A 20340-nucleotide genomic window follows, 5' to 3' on the forward strand; every position below is an offset into this window, starting at 1 on the left:
GGAAGGGTTGCAGCCACTCTGGAATCAGTGACAAGTTGTCGCTCGCTTGTAATCATTTACAACCAAGGGGAATTCGTTGAATCGATCGCATTTGGAATAAGATGAGAAGGATGACTTCGAGCTAAATTGCCAGGATGGAGCAACTCACACATTACCCGGTTGACCTTTTTTTTCCGGGGCATGGCTACAAGACGGTTCCTATTTGGTCAGATATTTGTGGGCGCCACCGTCAAGTCCTTCACCGATAGACAACAATTTATGCACAGCAGTGATTTGGTTTGTGAAGTGACTTTCCTGTTTCAGTTTCAGTGGGAGTCTCGAAGACACACGCACGCACGCACACACACACACACACACACACACACACACATAAAAACGGAGAAAAGAAGGAACATTGCTGACTATCCTCCTAGTTACCACAAGGGTTGGCATGGCAACCGATGGAATGAGGATTATCACCACAGTTGGAACACACATCAAGCCTTTAAAGTTTATGGTACATTGTTGTTGCCGTTGTTGTTGTTGTTGTTTTTTCCAAATTCCTGTCATTAACTAACAGCTCTAGCTTCATTTTCTTACACGCTGTTCCATTAAACCGGTGGTAAAAGCTTGTTTTGAAAACCTGGGTCAAACTACTCCCCATACCATTCCATTCTCCTCCTCCTTGATTATGTGTGAATGTAACCAAACTGGGCTATGACAGACCAGAGTTGTTCGGCTTCACCCTCAGCAGCAACCGCCCTTCCCACCTAATACCTCTATGTATTTATACATGAATTAATTAGGATGAAAAGACTCATACATTACACACACACACACATATATATATATATATATATATATATATATATATATATATATATATATATATCGTGTTTTGTGTGTAAGATTTGTCAAAATATCGATGTTTCAGAGGGTGAAGCGCATGAGGGATGCAGTGCGTAGAATTTTCGGAACGGACTTGTCGGAAATGAGAAATGAAAATTCGAATCGTCGCGCTTTCCTGACCTTAGAATGAGGCGCTCCCATCTTCGCGGGGAGCGGGTGCCCCCCACCCCCGTCCCCCTGGAGGCCGCCATGTTGCGCCGCCATGTTTCCACGGTAGCCCAGAACGGACAAACCCAAGCGGGCACCGGTCTCTTCCACGTCGAGGGAGGCGCATTCGAGGTGGCGGCGATCGGCCACCTCGCCGTTCGATGCCGCCGAGTTCCCCACGCCGCACCGTCGACCGGCTGCGTGCGACAGACGATGACCGTATAATGGCTCGTTACCGTCTCAGAAAGTTGTGCTCAGTCACGACTCGTACCCCTGGATTCTTCTAATGACCGAATCCGGATGACGTGGAATTAACTATCTTTAGAGATGCGGTCTTAATTGCGTGGGGTTTTTTTTGGGGGGGGGGGGGGAGCGTGTGGACACTGTGTAAATAACATTCCGAGAGACGTTTAAGGGGAAGTCGGGAAAGGCAAAGCTTTATTCGTCTTCTCGTCGCAACCGCACCTCGGTGTGTGTGGGGGGGGGGACACCGCTGAAGGCTCTGAAACGGCAGTCACGCCGGTCCCCCCCCCCCCTGCTCGGCAACCGGAATTCACAATTCGGAATCCAGACGCCGGATTCACCCCGAGACCCGGGGAGAGCTTGGAAAATGAACGTCGTTTCGCGTGCGAGCGTGGACGCCCCGACGTTCGCCGGCGCCGCCGCAGCGGACGCGGGACGGAGGAGGCCGACGCTGATTGGCTCGTTTGCGGCGCTCCCGGAATTGGCGCCTATTTGGTCCCATAAAAAAAAAAAAAAAAAAAAAAACGAAACAAGGAATAAAGGTGGCGCAGCCTCCGTCACCGGAACAACGATGACAAATGACAGAAGACACACGGAGCGAAAAAAATGAAAAATAAAATACATTAAGAAATAAACGAAGAACAGCGCGACCCCCGCACGGCACACCGGTGAGGGGAGAGAGAGGGAGGGAGGGAGAGAGGGTTGGGGGAACGTAAGGACGGCGCGCCGTCGGACCGACAGTGTCTTTGCCGCTGCGCCGCCGGCGATCCGCGTGGGTCCGTGGGGGTCCCCCTGTTTTATTTTTAACCGCGGGGGGTGGGTGGTGGTGGTGGTGGTGGTGGTGGCGGCGGGGGTGGGGGTGGGAGAGAGGAGCGACACGAAACTCCGACGGCGGCGAACAAAAGTTTCACTCCGCGCGATGCCGGGGAATGCACCGGCTGTGCTACGTGGGGGCGACATGACCGCAGCACTTTCTCCTCACTGAGCATTTTTCTTTATTTTTTGTCCAAAAAAAGAAAAAAAAGAATACACATGTGTACGTATTTGCTTCGTCTCTAGTTTTCGTCGGGGCTTCGTCGTTCTCTCAACAGGTATTTATTCATTATCTGGGGTTCCCCCTTGTTTACCCGTTCATTTTTTTTTTTTTTTTACGTCATCACGTCCTCTGCAGACGCGGGAAACGTCAACGGTTCGTGTTCTTCAACTTTATTTGTTTTTTTTTTTTATTTCCTCTTCTATTTAAAGGCGTTGAAATACCACGCGCGCAGATTTGGGAGCACGCGTCGGATCACCATCGATTTAAATTCTGTTTTTTTTTTATTTTAATTTTTATTTTTTTTAACATATTTTTTTCGCGAGAAAATTATTACTATTTTTTTTTTTTTTTTTTTGCGTTACTGAAACTTCGCCGCTATGGGCACGTTGCGGGACCTCCAGTACGCGCTCCAGGAGAAGATCGAGGAGCTGCGGCAGCGGGACGCGCTCATCGACGAGCTGGAGCTGGAGCTGGACCAGAAGGACGAGCTGATCCAGCGGCTCCAGAACGAGCTGGACAAGTACCGCTCCGTGATCAGGCCGGCCACGGCGCAGCAGGTCCGCCGGCGGAGCGTCCTGCACCGGGACCAGCAGCGCAGCAAGCGGCAGGCCATCTCCGCCGAGCCCACCGCCTTCGACATCACCGACCTGAGCCACGTCACGCTGCCCTTCTGTGCCAAGAGCCCCGAGTAGGTTTTGTGTGTGTGTGCGTGTGCGTGCGTGCGTGCGTGTGTGTGTGTGTGTGCGTGTGCGTGTGTGCGTGCGTGCGTGTGTACGCGCGCCAAATGTAGGATTTCTTCCAAGTTGTGGGTTGTTTGTATTCAGTTGCACGCCAGGGTGTCCGTTCGTATGACCGAGGAGGGGCACCTCTTCTCGTCAGACAATCGAACCTTTTCCCAATCAAACAAAGAACGGAATAGGGAAACAAACAAAACAAAAAAAAAAAAAGAAGAGATGGGAATCATTGGGTCAACCTAACAAATACTAATCTCTCCCTATCCATCATAGCGCATAATGCAGAGGATCCTTTTAACACGGTTTTCAGTTCGTTGTGAAGTGTTATTGCCGTAACTCAGTGTTTTATGTGGTGAATAATGCATGGCATCCATTCAGAGGGGTGTGAAAATAGATGGGGTGTGAGATGAGAGGTTTAGTTCCTCAGCGCGAGTTGTTGATTTTTTTCCCACCAGTGAGCAATGTTGCACATTGACTAAAACGTTAGTGCAACTGAATTACCGGACAAAAGTGATTAAAGTGCCACGCAAATACATTCTAGCATCCTTTTTATATGCAGAATTTTGAACGAGGTGTTCTTCCCTTTGAATAATGAATAAAATGGTGCAGAGACATGTTCAACCTTTCTGTTGTTCTCTCTAATGCTGAAGGGATAAGAGATGTCATTAAAAATCATTTTGATGAAACACAGTACCGCAATAATTAGACTGCGGGTCAATAAATATCATCTGACATCGACCGAAAACGTTTGGCATCAGACAACCTCCATCTCCTGTGGGTTTCTCATGATATTCAAAAATCCGTTGTAGCATATTAAATGCTGAAAGTGTCTCGTCAACTATGGAACCTTCTAGCCAGCCTTCAATAGAAAAATAAATGACACCCAAGCCTGTTGGAACATCTTTTTATTTGAATTTTTATTATTCAAACAGGACATAAACAAAACTTTTCCAAGGAGATTGTCCCATAGAGATTATGTCCATTTTGCATAGGAGAAGGTTGAAGGTTTTCCACTTTGAATACGTAGGACCACAACAGGTCAAATAAAAGCTACACTCTAACTTCCATTGTGGCAATCAAAACATCCAGTCTCCAACTGCCTAAATGGTCTGTTCAACTGGCTAGCCCTCTGAGGAAATGGCCGTAACAATGCAAGGCTAACTCTGATAACCAGCTATGATCTATTCATGTCATTTATTGGCACGTCAATATTTTTAGATATTGCAAGCAGTCATTGCAACCTTGCATATCAATGACAGAATTTTCACAAGTGAAATTGTGTGTGTGTGTGTGTGTGTGTGTCTGTGTGTGTACAGTATGTATATGTATGTGTATATATATATATACACACACACATTTTTTTTACTAGCAAAGTAGATTTTTCCTCAGTTTCGCCTCCACTATGTGCAGGCCATTCAAGGAAATGTTTGTCGACAACTTCATGTAATATTCAACACAGTATATTCGTAATTGTTTTCATCTCTCACAAAGCTTTCCTTCATGACAAACAGCACAAAACTACAAAGATTATGAATTAAAAGAACCTCACACTGTCGGACGGACATCCTAAAGTATGTTCGACTGCGTCAAGCTGAGTTCACTTTGAAGCTTTTGGTCCAAATTCAAATCTTGTAAACTCCTGTGTGGTGTGGGGATGGTGTGGTTTGAGCAGCCACACCTGTCCTGGGTCTAGGTAATTGGGACCCAGGATCAGAAACCTGGGCAACCTGCAAACCTGTTGCTTGTTGGTTGGTCTAACAAGCAACAGGTAAAAACCCCCATCCACACACACACTCAGGAGAGGAGCCTTTGTCATGACATGTGTCCATCTGCTACTGGGCTTATTCCAACTAGCCCACTCTCTCCAAAAAAGTGTGTGTCTTAAACCCCGTCGTCTGTGTCTCTGTGCCGGAGGGTCCTGAAACTGCCACAGCATTTATTTTACACGCACGCACGCACGCACACACACACACACACACACACACATTTATTTATATACAGTATATATATATATATAACCAGCGACTGAATGGGTTCACTTGAAACACAACTACATAAATCTCATCTCCCTGTCGAGGGGGTAGTCCTGCTCCCCTCTCTGCTTTCTCATTACTCAGACAGCAGGGAAGCCTGGCTGGGATTCAGACCGGCCCGATCTTAAAACCCATAGGGCGCTTAACTCCAGCTGGGTTTTGACCGCAGGTCAGGATGGTATATTTGGCACCCAAATGCATGAGTGCAAGCCCCTATGCCACTTCTTGAGGATGACAAGAAGTGAATATTAATAATAATGAATAATTAATATTTATCTTTTGAAAGAGGACCTATAATGCCCCTTTTTATACAAGTTTAGGGCTGTACCCGACTCAGAATTGTGTCTGTTGACTTGGATTAGCCTGGTCAGTGCGAATATTCGACTATTAAGCGGGGGGGCCGCGGAGGAACGGGGAACTAGCAATTGCTCATGCCTAGGGTTGGATACAGAGTCATTAAACGGGGCCGTAGTAGAAGACCATAGTGTCGATAAGCTCCAATGTTACCAGTCCTGTTAACAGTAATATAGAAATTAAGAAAACATCCGGTTTCTAACTTTCAATAAGATTCAGATATTTGTCTTCGAAGCATTTTCGCTATTATCAGAAGTGACATCTCTTCTCTCTCTCCTGCTCCATCGCCGGAGATATGTGCAAGGGGGGCGGGGCCGGCTCCCTCTGCTTGGCTCTCGCACATACGCGGAGACCCTGCTCTGAGTGAGCGGAGAGTGCGCCCGAACCCCCCTCTCCACGGTAATGTGCAGAAAATAAAACAATCTAGTTCTGCTCTTAATTTGTTTTTGTTTTTCTCTTAAAAAATAAGGGGGATAAGCAGTATCTGTAAGAGCAGTGGTACCCTTAAAATTTTAACGATACCCATTCCTTCTCGTGCCCCCGTTCCTCCGTGCCTCGCCCCCACGCTGTTTTTAGTTGTTTTATTTGGAGTAACTCTGCTGTCTGCGAATAGGGCGCACGGAGAGCTGTGTTCGCATCCGTGTCCAGATGCGGGGGATTCACACATATAAATATATATTTATAATTCCCTTAATTAGCCCACGGACACTAATTACGGATGGAGGGATATACCTGATCTACGGTCTCCTATAGCCTTCGCTCCTCTCTCCCGCAGACTGTGCTGCGATTCTGCTGTGTGTGCACAAGCAGTCACTTTCACTTTTGTAGCGTCAGTCTAAGTTTTGATAACAGGCTTAGTATTTTACTAATTAGGTTTTTTTTATTTGATTAACGTTAGCGGTGATACGTAAAAATATTTAAATTGGTTGGGCAAGTAATATCAGTGTATGCTTGAACACCGAGCAACACCAATGACCGCGGCAACCCTACTCACTTCTCATCTAAAACGACTCCAATCTCAAGATTTATTTTTATTCAAATTTTTTATAACCCTCTGCTGTCAGCACGCTGGGCATACAACACAGAGTATTTGTATGCTATTGCATCTAGGACAGAGTAAGTCTGCAAGAGAAGTTCAACTTCTCAACCTGCAATGCAACTCTTTATTAATTATGAAATCATCAAGAACTTCTGCAATAACTCTGTCCTGTGGATGATCTGTAGGATCTATTTTACTATTTTACCATGTTTGGGTCTATAAACAACTAATCACTACTCCAAGAGGGAGAGAATCACCACAGGTGAGACAAATAACATGTACATGGAAAAACAAACATAGAAACAAGCAACAACATGTACACGGGAAAAGCGTAAATATCAGAAGACAACATGTATCGAAAAAACAGTTAATTAGATCCAGGAAAGGTGGAACATCAATTGGGCATGTTGCCTCTTCCGGTCATAGTTATAGCAATAAATGAGGGAGAAAAGGAGAGGGATGCCACCAGGAGGGTGCTGGGGTGCGTTCAAATTTGGTGCCAGTGGCGTGCGTGTGGGTGTGCGGAGCAACCCCCACGCCCGGCCCAGAATCGCATAACCCAGTCCCAGGGAGCACGAGGAGACCCCGCACTCCTGAGACACACATACAACCCACCCCCATGTGCAGGCACAAGACGCAGCTGCAGGCGCAGAACCCGGGCTCTGGGCGCCAGGCATGGACCGCAGGCCTGGTCCTGTGCCAACAGACCAAGACCCCGCCGGCAAGCCAGCAGGACCCCCATGCCCACCCGCGCCCCATACAAGAGCGTGGCCCACCCCACCGCAGCCGAACAGACGCTCCACCCGGCGATCCCTGAGTGCCCATCCACATAGCCAAGTGTGCTCAGCGCAGGGCACCCGGATATTAGCGCCCCCCCCCCCCCCCCCGATGCCAGCAGGCTGCCAGATATATGGGCCCTCCCCCACCCCTGGTACCCGGGGCACCCGCTGCAGAGAAGCCACGCAGTGGGAGCAAAGGCCGACAGCCGCCAACCCACACTCACAACAGCACAATCTCAAGATTTCCGTTGCTGAGCATGAACCAACACGCTCCCTCTACATCTTTATGACATGAAAACAACTTTTTTTATCAGCCCCTTGCCTATGCATTGGGCTGGGTCCATCACTTTTATCTGCCTTGGAACATGCTCTCGCTGGTCTCACGGATACTTTACGGAAGGTGTGCCACTAGACTAGGCCGTTGCGGAAACGAGGAGACCGCCTCTATTAATTACCACCATCGGGGACAACAAAGACGCCCTCAGCGTGGACACCTTCTCCCGGCCTCCCTCTCTGCCCAGGTATGTCGTCTCTGTTTCCGCCATTGAGCTGACTGACGGAGGCCTATGATTCCTGCAATGCCCTCTCTCAACCGCTACAACTAGGCTCCCGGGGCTGCCCCCAGCAGGGCCCTCGCTCCGGTCTTATCGTACTACTCCTTCCCAGGGAACGTAGTGGGATTCAAGGCTCAGAGGACGGGCACACCACATCTCGAGGAGACGCTGGCCCCTCCTCTTGATACGGGGCCGGGGTGTCCCCTCATACGGGGCCAGGATGTGCAGATCAGGTCAGACAACCAGGCTACTATAGCTTAGTTACTGACATAAACCGTCAGTCGAGAGGCTGTGGAGATGGGCGCTGCTACGGCTCCGCTCTCTCTCGGCTAAGCCACATCCCAGGCCATCTGAACGTGAGTGCAAACCTCATGTCATGAGGAAGCCCCTGCGAGACAGAGTGAGGCCTCCACCTAGTACTCTAGCTTTGAAGACTATATGGTATAGCGCGGGTGGACTTGTTTGTGTCAAGAGAGACTAGTGTTGAGAGAGTCAAGTGTTCTCTGTGGTTCTCCCTCGACGGGAAAGAGGGCCCCCCTCTGGGCCCCCTCGTTCCTGAGGGGTATCCTTTATGCATTCCATTGTCGGGACTGGCGCCCAGATTGATGGAACGAGTGCGTTTGGAGTGGCTGTCGATAAAACTGGTAGTCTCAATCATCTCAGGGCACTTTGGTTCACTGAGCTTGAACCATGAGTGGTGGTCAGGTCTGTGGCGGATCCCCATGCACAGCGATGCACTAGAATAGATTAGAATTATTATTAGAATTACTGCAGTCTCTCATGGATAAGCAGCATGCGGCATCCACCATCAGGGTGTACAAGGCGACAATTTTGGCTTGTCATGAGGGCCAGTCACCTGCTCGTGTAGCGTTTTCTGTGACACGAGCAGTCGCTACTCAATTGGACTTGTAGCTGGTTTTGGACGCACTTTGTAGTGCGCCCCTGGAACCTGTGTCTCAGATCCTGTTAAAGCTGCTCTCCTTTAAAATAATGCTGCTTGTCGCTCTGACCTCAAAGTGTGTCGAGGATCTGTGTGCTCTGCCTGTGCAACCGGCCTGCTTAGCCATTAATGGCGATCTCAGCAGCGCAGTGTTGTGACCTAATCCGGCGTTCACACCTAGGTGGTGACAAGTTCATACAGTCAGAAAATCGCCCGATTTTGTCCTGTGCCTGCTTTGGCGTGCTACGTGAACCACACAGCTCCAATTCGGTTCTCACGGAAACAGTTTGTGCTATGGAGCTCTCTGCACAGCGCCTATCTCATTGGCTATGAGAATGTATCACGATGGCTTATGAGTCGGCGAGTCGGGCTACACCGACCACCCTCTGTGCCCACTCTCCACGAGGTGTGGCAGCTTTAACTGCCCTTTTCAGGGGCGTTGGGGTCCAGGAGATTTGTACGGCGGTGTCCTGGTTGTCCTGGCGGTGTCCTGGTTGCCCCATTTGTCTCTTTCTACCTGTGCAACGTTTTCGCAGGGTCCCTTTCCCAGTCGGTGCTCTCCGTTGCCTCTGAGCGGACCTAGGGAATATTTTCTTTCACAGGCCACTCATTTTTCTGACCTGTTGCCTGTGTTTAGTGACTAGGTGGATGAATGAATTTCAGTACCTGCAGCCCCTTCCTATGTCAAGTCGGGCTTCAGTAGCATTAGACTACTGAGCATTAGACATGTGGTGAAACGAGAGTTTCATGTTACATGTTTTCTGAAACAGATGGCTCACAAAAAAACAACTTGGTTGTCTTATTTCACAGTTTGTGTGTTAGTAGGCCCATAGCAAGACCCAAATGTATGTAGACAAGCACTGAAAAAGTGAATAGCCCCCCTTTAACCTTTATTTAGCAGGACTAAGAGCAGCATCAATTAAATATTTATAGTGTTCAATGCGGCCTCTGCTTTGCACTTTTATAATATTTTTCTCTCTCTCTGCCTCTCCCGATTCATTCTGCCTGTATCTACTGTATCTCTGTGGCTTTTCTTACATCAACACTTGAAGAGCTCAGTCAAGGCCAACATCCAGGCTAACCTTCAGGCTAATTGTGTTGATACAGTCAGAGATTGCCTTTGAGATGTTTATTCTTCCAAAAAAAAAGCATCCCTGCATGTCATGTGACACTGCAAAATGTCCTGTAGGGAATTAGACTACCAGAACCTGTTGAAAGTATAAAGTAAAATAATCATAGGTTTGCCAGCACTCTGGCTGGGCCGGTCATGAAATTTTTGCGACCAATCGATCATCACCCAATAATAGATCTGTATTATCGTCTCGCCTTAACACTAATTTCTTTAAACAGAACAAAGATTTAACATTTCCAAACCTTTTGGAATCAATCAAATAAATGTTTATTTTTACAGTGCTAAACAAAGTAAGCTATGTTAAAACAAAATAAAACAGACAGCAAGCAGAAGGCAGACGCCTTGGGTGGTATTGCCTGTCCAGGGCGTCTTCCTGACTTGCCGGTTGAATTAAGTCAAATAAAATGAAATAGCCTTTTTGAACATTCTCAGATATTAAATCTGAAACATAACATTTAAGTGTTGTAGTTAGTGTTAAATAAATAAAACAAAATCAAATAGATGCCTTCAGGGATTAGGCCAAAATACACTTTTCTGAGACAGTCCCCGTTTATTCTACTTGTCCCTGTTAAATAAACGGTAAACAAACAAACAATAAAAGAAAATGTCCGGCCTGTTTGATATTCTGTTGACTTTGTCAAGGTTCGGTACCAAGAAGACGGGCAGGTTCACCTTCTCCGGTTTGAAGAACGAGTGAGGGTGTGTGTCTACGTTTCTCGCGGTCCTAAAAACCTGTTCGGATGCACAGCTCGTTGCACAGATGCACATGCAGTGTCGGGGCACTTTTTCATTGATCACTTTTTGGTGTTTAAGCATGCATGCAATTATTAATGTATGTTTATAGGAAAGGTAGATTGTTTTAAACATTTTCAACGGTTATGTTTTTTTTTTTTATTGTGTTGAATGCAAATTTTTGACATGGTCCTCAGAGCTCCGTCCCCATTCCTCCAAATAAAAAAAACAGTTTATTTGGAGGAACGGGGCATGGCTCTCCGTGATGGCGTGCTTGGAGAGCAGTGTTGGATGGATGATTCACACATAGAAAAATATATTTATGATTCCCTTTATTTATAATTCCTCATTGAAATGTTATCCCTGTGCGTTTTTGTAAGCTTCTATCTGTTTTATCCTGTTATTGTAATGTATGGATACGTTGATTTTTTTTTTTTACTGCTGCGAGAAAGAAATCACATGTCACGGCCCTATGCACATTCATACAGGTGGCTTGATAGCTGTGAAGTTTTTAAAATACCCATTGCAAGTACAGATAACACCCATGATGGTATTCCACAATAACCCCCTTGTGTAACTAGCAATGCTTCAATCAGTATCATATGCATGTCAAACGCAATATCCAGGACTCCAGAATTAGAACCACTACAGTTTGTGTATATCAGGCACCTGGATGGCTTCCAACCAGAGTGAGTTCTAATTCAATTATACCGGTGTGGAAATGGCTAGATCAGCTGCAGAAATAGAAGCACTTTCTACCAACACTTTACTGACGGCTGCACGTTTCATGTGTGGCGCTTTCTCTTGTGCTAAAATGGGAGGTAATGTAATGAGTGTTAGAAATGTCTGGGGTTTCCTTGATCGGCTTCATACAGGATGACATATTATTTATTTTCTTCTTTGTTCAGGCAGACAGACCAATTACAAACAAATTTTACTGAACAATAACCGTGGGCAATGACTCTTTCTTTTCTTTGTTCTCTAGCTTTTTAGCTCCTATGCAGTGAAAAAAACCTTCATTCTGGTCCAAGGTGCTTCAAACGAGATCCTCTGGCTTATTTATAAGACAGAATTGCAAGAGTAGCCCTGTCAATGATCTGCGCTTCCCTCACGATTGTAATTCTGACGTGATTGGTGGAGCAGAATGTGAGTGTTTCCTAGTAGTAGAATAGTGGTATTTGGTATAATACGTGTTTTTTGGTGATATGTGTGTTTCTTTCTCTGTTTTAAAATACTAACAAAGGACTTATTGTTCATAGTCATGTTTACGTGGATTACAATTGCATATCGTGCACATGTGCGGTTGCCTTAACGTTGAGGTTATTGTGTGAGGATGTGTTTGTGTACACACACACACACACACACACACACACACGTGCACTAGGTCCTATACTGTAGGTTCATAAGAAGATGATTTTTCCTAGGTCAGCGTATGTGCTATTGTTCCATCTAATATGATTTAATCCACACTCCACCCACGCAAACACGAGCAGCTCTGCGGAGCCGCTTGACAGCCTGTCAGCGGCCTGCAGTTTGCCTCTATTTCAGAATCTGTGTAGGCTGCAGTTTTGGGCTGCTCAAACACCACTGTTATGAAAGTACCAGCTTGTGAACTTTTCAAACACACTGTTGCAAATCGAGTCTCTCGCCCTGTGAACCAGACTCATTAAAACATACTAGTACTGTTGATTTTCAAGTACCCAAACTTAGCTAATGCATTCTCCTTGACCTGGGCCCGTTCAAACATGTTGATACTCCACTCACATCCAGACCCAAACTGTCCAGCTGTAACCTCTCTTCCAGTGCAGGCCAAGTGAGCATTACGAGCACTGTTGTCATTTTGGGCTCTTAAAACTTTTGCAGATTGGACTCATTGGTCATGAAACATAGTGCATATTGACATTCTAAAAGCACTCCTATCTCCTAAAGCACTGTACTTGCATGTAAAAAAAAATATTTTGTATTAAAAATGTTTGAGAAACAGTTGTTACATAAAAACAAAGCAAAACACTTGTCTAGATCGCCGCTTTCAAAACCTTATTGGTAGCACTCTTTGGAGTGTTCACTGAGCCATTCGTGATATGCCGATCAATGATGTTTTAACTTTTTAATCGACGAAAGACCCAATGTGTATTCGTGACTTTCTCTCCCTCCATCCTCATAGTTCCCTCGCTCTCCCACCTCTCTCCCACTCTGTCCTGCTGACATTGTGCACATACTTTCTCCATTTATGGGAACTTTTCTCTCTTTACTCTCATGTCCCTCTCCTGTGAAGAGGGACGCATTTTTCTGGAGCACCGGATACGTGAGTGTGAACGGAGTGGACGCAGACACTCAGACTAAATTCCACTATTGAATATGTGTGTGAGTGTGCATTTGTTTCCGTGTATGACATCTATCTAGTATACAACATCTATCATTTTCTTTTAGCAGCACAGGTTAATGTCAGTGTGCTATTGTTATCCTTGTGCTTATTATCTATTTTCATTGTCTTTGAAAATCCCTTAAGCTTTCTTTCAAGAGCCGTAATAGTTTATTGTGAGAATGTTTTGTGCATATAGAGAAATAAATTATTGCGTGGAGTTTATTTTGTGACAGAGAGAAAGCCATAACATTTTCTGTACGACTTGCATCTCTTTACCGTTACATTGTCTTGGTCTCTGCTCTCATAGAGGCTTTGCATTGTTGAGTCATGGTGTAATGATACCCAGACCTACTTTATCTTTATTACCAACAGAAGCCAACACAGCCCAGCCATAATTTCACTTAAATGCAGTCCACTGTTAAGCGTATAATAATACACACACACACACACACACTAAAACAAAATAAATATTTGTTTCTCTGCGACCTTTTAATCATAAAACAAACTTCTGTGCTGGAAGTCCATATTTACTTGTTGTACTTGTTGACAGAGTTGGGCTTCTGACTGACTGAAAGTACCTTTTCCCTCTTTTCAATTGATGAAACAATAAAAAGGTGTGACAATATTTAAACCCAGAAGTAGTGGAGCCCCTAACCTGTTTGTTTTTGAGAACTCACTCAGCTCTCTTGTGGAAAAAGGGCGCCAGGCTGCAGTGTCATTGTGTATTGGGCAGGGCACACTGTGAGGAGAGCTGGGAGGGAATGACTGAACATAAAATAGTGTCCACTCCCCTGTCCCTAGTAATGTTTTGCCTCAGGCAATTGCCATCTTTGGCTATGCCAGGGTCATAGTGGCTTTCTAATGGCTGAGTAAAAACATTGGAATTCATAATGGATTATAATCGTTGTTTTTTTTTGTTTTTTTTTTTACTTAAATGCACCATTCAAATCTAGCTAAAATATGTTTCTAAGTCTATGAATCTTGATGATAATTCATCATAGATTTCATATTTCCAAATATTGACATTGGAATTTGCTGAATTCTCTGTTAAATTATCTGATTTCAGATGTCAAACTCACCATCCCTTGTAGAGCTCATATCGGTTATCCTGCTATTTAACAACTTTAACAATTATAATTCAAAAGATTTCAGGATGGAGTTTGGTCAACATGTCATGCATTTGGATGCAGTTCCGATCAAAAATATTCAAGATAAAATTGTCAACTGTTTGCTCAGCTGTGTACCTCGTAGGTCTGTCAACATTGTCTAACTCACGTTTGAATATCGATTACAGAGTTAACCGGATCTGAAAAGTGTGTGTGTGTGTGTGTGTGTGTGTGTGTGTGTGTGTGTGTGTGTGTGTGTGTGTGTGTGTGTGTGTGTGTGTGTGTGTGTGTGTGTGTGTGTGTGTGTGTGTGTGTGTGTGGTGTTACACACGGATCCACTCAGGAACAGCGCCACATCTCAGATCAAAGCGATCTTTTCTCCAAACAAATCAAATAAAAACAGTGTTTTTATTCCAGATGTATTTTATTTACTTTGTTTCTCCACAACAGATTGCTTCTGAAAAAATTTGCGGGAAGGGTTCTCACGGGCCAGTGGAAAATACACCGCCGCCCGGTGGTTGGGAACCTCTGCATGAGAGGACATTCCAACTCTGTCAGTGATGGCCGGGCGGCTTGGTACCCTCTACCTCGGCTTAAGCGCTCAAACAAAATCTTTAAATCCAGACCCCTGCGACTGCGAGATGTTCATCGGCTGCATATCCTTACAGATAAAACGGATCAACTTATGTTTAATCGCCATTTGGCGGGCAGCTGGTAATCCTGTCTGTATTCCTAGAATACCTAGTCGGTATTCCTGTCTTCTTGGGCCGCGGTGTTGACGGAAATCCAGTGACGCCACTGGGTACCCCCCCCTTATTTACATGTTTGTGGAGCAGCAGAGCAGACGGAGCAGTAGAACCCTTGCGTGCACAAGGAGGATGTATACATTTCTGCCTAAACACTGCGTATTTGTGAATTTTAATTTTCTGATTTAGATATCTTTTTTTTTTTTTTTCCTCAATTTCCAATAACCTTAGAATATCAAACCATCATTTGACAGCCCTAGTTCCTTTTATGACTGAATGTCAGGATTATAAGATGATGAAACCGACACAAGAGCGCTGACATTACTCATTTGGTTTTCGCCACGTGGGGCGGCTCTGTACTGTACATACCCTTTTATTTTATAGGTCTTCTCTTGTTTCTGAAATTGTGCCTATACTGGCTTTTATCTCTTCATGACTAGATTACAGAATAATTGTTACTGTGATCTTTGTTGAGTCATCCAGTTTTGAGGCTTTGAAGATAAAATTATAAAGTACATGTTTAATTGCAGAGGATATTTATGAGAGATGCACCGATCGATTGGCTGGCGACGGGAATTGGCTTGTTTTCAGCTTGATCGGCCATGATTTGTGACCGGCCGTCCGATTCTGTGCCGGTCGAATGTACCTATACAGGGCTCGTACTCGTAAAAATGCTCCAATGCTCGAACCCGATTCCAACATAATGTAACGTAGTTGCGTCATTGACTCACCAAAAAGAGAGCGAAGGAAATAAAATGTCAGCTGTTTGGAGGTAATTCAAGGTAAACAAAGAAGATCAGAGAAGTTATTCATCTGTCACCTGACAATACTCCAAATCTGTGTAGACTGCATATCTATCGGTGTCACTACAGGGGAGCATCTGCTCTGGTTGTTCATAGTGCACGTTGTGAGCTCTGCTCATGATGAAACAGGATAACGGGGCCGGGGGAACCCGGAGCGAGGGAGAGGTACGACGGCAAAATGAAACAAGCAATATGTTGCTATGGTGATGAATATATTAAACTGAAATAATTTGTTGTCTGTTATTATATAGAAGAATTTGAGTAATGTTTAGTAATTGTATTAGCATCTCCTTGTCCATATCTGGATCAGACTTAATCTGCAACATAACATCCGGCTCATTCTGTCGCAGAGGACGGGAAACAATTCAAATACTTTACTGGCACAAAGACGGGTCATAAATATTCCTGTATGGCGAACCAGCTCAGTGAATCTTGCCTTGAACGTCTCCATTTTGAAATGAAATGATATGAGGAGAAGTGCCGCTCGCAGCAAGTCCCGATATCTCGGGTGTGGGGCGTTGCCTAGCTCCCCATGGGCCAGATCGCCACTCACTGGTGACGTCATTGGCTTTTATGCTGTTGTCAATTAGTCGACTAAATTGTTCAAGGTTAACAACTGTTGATTGAGGAAATTCCTTTTAATTTGCATCCCTAAACTGTGCGACAAATATTAAAAGTTTTATATTTATTAATTTATATAATTTTTTATTTTTTTAATATATATTTTTATTTTTTAGACCAGTGGCATAAATGTGCAACGACTCTTCAATGAAGAGTTTTTTCACATGGATAACTGGAATTAAAATTACAAGGGTAATTTGCACTCAGCAGCCAAACATCATTGGTGTTTTTCTGCTGGTATATCATGAGCGCAATATCTTTTGTGAATCGGACACTAAGAGGTATAGATAGCAACCTTACTATGATGGTCACTGAAAATTGCAGCAGTAGTCGCTGTGTGCAGCTGTCCTACCACGTGAGTGTGATCAGATCACGCAATGTATTTGTCATTGAGACCAAGTGATAAGAAAACTTTATATCTCCCTTCACGGATATAAACCCTAAATGATCAGACAGCAATGTAAAAGTTATTTAATAGTCGTTGTATTATTCTGAACACATTCTTCCTTTAAACATGGTAGTTAACGAAAAAAAATATGATTAGGTCCGCCCCCAGTAATTGAATTTATTTCCAGTATTATGTTCAATTTCTCACGTTTATAAAAAGCTAAATTTCATGAAAATCGTTCCAGAATGAAGCGGGCTATCGCCGATTTTGTAGAGAAGTCTGCATCTCTCAATACACATTGTATGTTCGTATGTTGTTTACTCGCGGATCTTGACCGCTCCAATATGGCAGACGAGGAGACGTATAGCGGCGACATTTGCTTCGCGACATGTCGCAAAGCAGCAGAAACATACCATACCTTGATCGAATCATTGCGCTTTAGAGTAAAACACAGCACGCATCCGTCTTGTCCTTCGTCTTTTCACTGCAACTCTGCATCGAGATTTATGGAATTATTACTTTAAAAAGTAACGGTGGCAGTAAAACCGTATTTCCCTATGATGGTAAAGTTTTGCAATTGATCCGCAGTTCACATGCCAGCCGTGGGGGGCGATCCGCACAGATCACGGAACAAATAAGTTCCACCACGTTCCACCACTAGTGACAGCACCATGGTGTTGTGGGAGGTCGCGTAGGAGGAAGGCGGTGAGCTGTTGTCAGCAGCCACAGTAACATTAATGGAGCACATGGACATGACTTGACATGACGCAAGACATAATAAATGTGGCCCACACCTCGCAAGTTGTCCACTCTGGGCAATTGCTTTTGTTTCACCACCGCTGTGTGTAATGCTCGACTTGACTAGAAAACCCCAGCTTCTCGACTTTTGGAGTATTTGGAGCACACCCTTTCTGTTTTGGCCAAAGGGAAGGCTGTGGTCTACTTAAAAGATTTGCCCAGATAAAGGTCACAGATTCAGTCCACGTCCAAAAAAACACCAGTGAATTTATCAACTTACCTGAGCGAACAGGACCTCCAGCCAAAGGCCCAAAATGTGTGCACACACAGCTGTGTGTTCAGTTCACACACAACAACACATATAACACGTAAATATGGAAACTGCCATTTTGAGATTGTTTTGGGATTAAGGAGCAGTCTTTAGTTTCACAAATCTGGCTTCTCGCTCAGATTAGGCTGGCAAGTGTGTGCTAACAGCCAGTTGGAATTGTTGATCTTCACTGATTTACTTGGCACCCTCTCTTAATCAACAGTATTTCTCTCTTGGCTTCTCTATTAATTCCTCTCTCTGTCACCCGAGCTCTCGTTCTCTCCCTCGCTTCACCTAATGTCTCGCAGGTTCTCCCATGGCGCAGTCACGGTAGCGTTGGGGCCTCAAGAGGCCTTAGGCAAGTCGGCTTCACAGTCTGTGGATTAAATGGATGCTCAAAGCAAGTTGGTACTCTCACCATGGTGAGATCTTGCCTTGTTTGGACAGCGTTGAGGTGGACAGATTAAAACTGCATTCACAAAGGTTTTCTGTCCCCACTCCCTTCCATGGAAGAGATCTCTCAGCATATAGAATTAAAATGTCATAATATCCATGCTTTAATGTCTCTCTTTTTTTTTTTTTTTTTTTTTTGCTCGTATTTGTGGGTGGGAATGATGCACTGGGATAAGTCTCAATACTGAGAGGTGAAAAAAAAGGTCTTTCGGTGAGTTGATTCAGTGGGAACGTTTATGATGCTTAGGCTTGTTTGTAATGTAATGTAAATGTCAAGTCTTTGTTTAGAGTTGTCAGATTGTTGATTGCTTAAATTGCTTAGATTGGAAAGCTATGATACCTGAAACAGCTATAGTATATAAACAACTATTACAAGAGAAAGTGAAATTAGAACATTCAAAATTAAGTCCAATTCATATCCAAATAATCAATTCTAGGACGCAGTTTTTGGCTCTGTGATTGCTTCTTTATTGTCAGTTATTGAGATGAAATGATACAGCATACCAAAATGGGAACATAGAACAAAAAAAAAACAGAGTATGTCAAATAATGCATTGACCAGGTAGTTCACATGAGTTTCTTTAAAAATGAGAACGATGAGAACAATGCCATACCATACCAAAATGATAAACCACTTAAAAGAAAGGGATTGTTGTCAACTGCTATTTGCATGTGAATTGAAGGGTTTATTTCACAGCAGAACAAATTTATCATCAGTGGATGCAAGCAATCCCAGACGTGACGGCGATTCGAGTGTCTGCTATCTCTCGTACAGGAGCTGTTTGTATGGACTTGGGTGGTTGAGATGGGTCTCTGTGCTTTCCCTGCCATTAAGCAGGCCAATGAGCCGACATGTTTTTTTGAGTGAGGAGCGAGGACAAATATATACTAAAAAACAAAAAATCAAAAACAGATGAACTGTCGGACACTGTGCTGTACACACTATACTGTGTCCATTAGTTTGTTTGCTTTTGTAAATAACTGGACGGTGGTGATGAATGAGAATTTTCTGCTAATAGCGGAATCGCTTCTTTGACGGATATTTTAATCTTATTGCAAAGTGAAAACAGGTTATACAGCCTAACTAAATAGAAAATCGATTTTCTTAATTCCTCCAATACCGTTAACAGTACCGGTATCGTCGGAGCTTATCAGTACTACGGTCTTTAATTATTTAGCCCCGGGGCCTGTTGAGTACCGTGTCTTGGTACCTAATCCTCGGTACAAGCAATCCTCGGATTCCTCTGTGACCCCAGCCAAATTGTCAAATATTTGCCTTGGACATCCCAATCTGATGCAACTCACTCAATTCTAAGTCAGGTACAGCCCGACCCATCATATTACAGTACATCCCCTGGTATCGTTGTAAACAAACCGCACAAAATATATGCTGGAGAGCACACTCCCACCTCTAGATGTGTACGTCTGTGTATGTACAGTACGTACATACACAGACGTACACATTTAGATGCAGTACTAAAATCACGTGACTTACAACACTGATATAATAAGCTTGACTTTGCACATCTCAGTGAAATGAATTACGGTGCATGTGTGGTTTGTGAAGGAAACTGGTAGTAAGATGCCAGCTGACACGATGCCAACATTACTGCCTGTCTCGCTGTCTCGTGGTCTGTCTGTCTGACTGTGTGCGCCTTTGTGCCAGTTTCCTGTCTGCCTCACTCTCTTACCCTCTATCTCTCTCAAGCTCTCCACACTAAAGGGCTTTTCAGACTGAACATGACAAGGGCAAGGACGCCTTTCATTTCCTTTGAGACCATGGTGGTGAGCAGAATATTGCATGTGAACCTTAGTCCTGTGAAATAACCACCACTTCCACACTTAAACCCGTTACAAGGTTGGTATCATTTAAATCCTTTTCATTTTTGGCACTAAAATTGACAGTTTCCCAAGCGTTTTTTTCGATGCTAATGTTATTTTGTTTTTATGCTGGATGTACTAAGTTAAAGTTAATATTTTCTTTGAAATAAAGATGCCTCTGCCTAGTTCATAAATACAAATATTCCAAGTGTAATAAAAGATTACATGACATGTTCTTGGTATATTGTTATTGAGGAGAAGACATTTACAAAAGTCTTTCATTGGTTTCCACCAAATAAATCAATACTCTATATTAATAGTAAAAATGCAACTTAGTGAAAACAACACAAATATTGAATTTCAATTTTAAAGCCCATG

General features: G+C 44.2%; 1 protein-coding gene across 2 annotated transcripts in view; it reads left to right on the forward strand.

Annotated features, from left to right (window-relative positions):
• prkg1 (protein kinase cGMP-dependent 1) overlaps positions 1-20340 on the forward strand; it is a gene marked incomplete at its 5' end in the record, with an annotated part of 210663 nt that overhangs the window by 6502 nt on the left and 183821 nt on the right. The window contains one exon of one of the 2 annotated variants that reach the window (XM_080020932.1): positions 2692-3002. The exons of the other annotated variant lie outside the window; for it this stretch is intronic. Within the exon in view, the coding sequence (XP_079877058.1) occupies positions 2692-3002 (311 nt within the window). Of the gene's footprint in view, positions 1-2691; positions 3003-20340 lie in introns of those variants that run through there. 2 annotated transcript variants of the gene reach the window in all.

The sequence above is a fragment of the Zeus faber genome, assembly GCF_960531495.2.
Source record: "Zeus faber genome assembly, chromosome: 20".
Taxonomy (NCBI): Eukaryota; Metazoa; Chordata; class Actinopteri; order Zeiformes; family Zeidae; genus Zeus; species Zeus faber.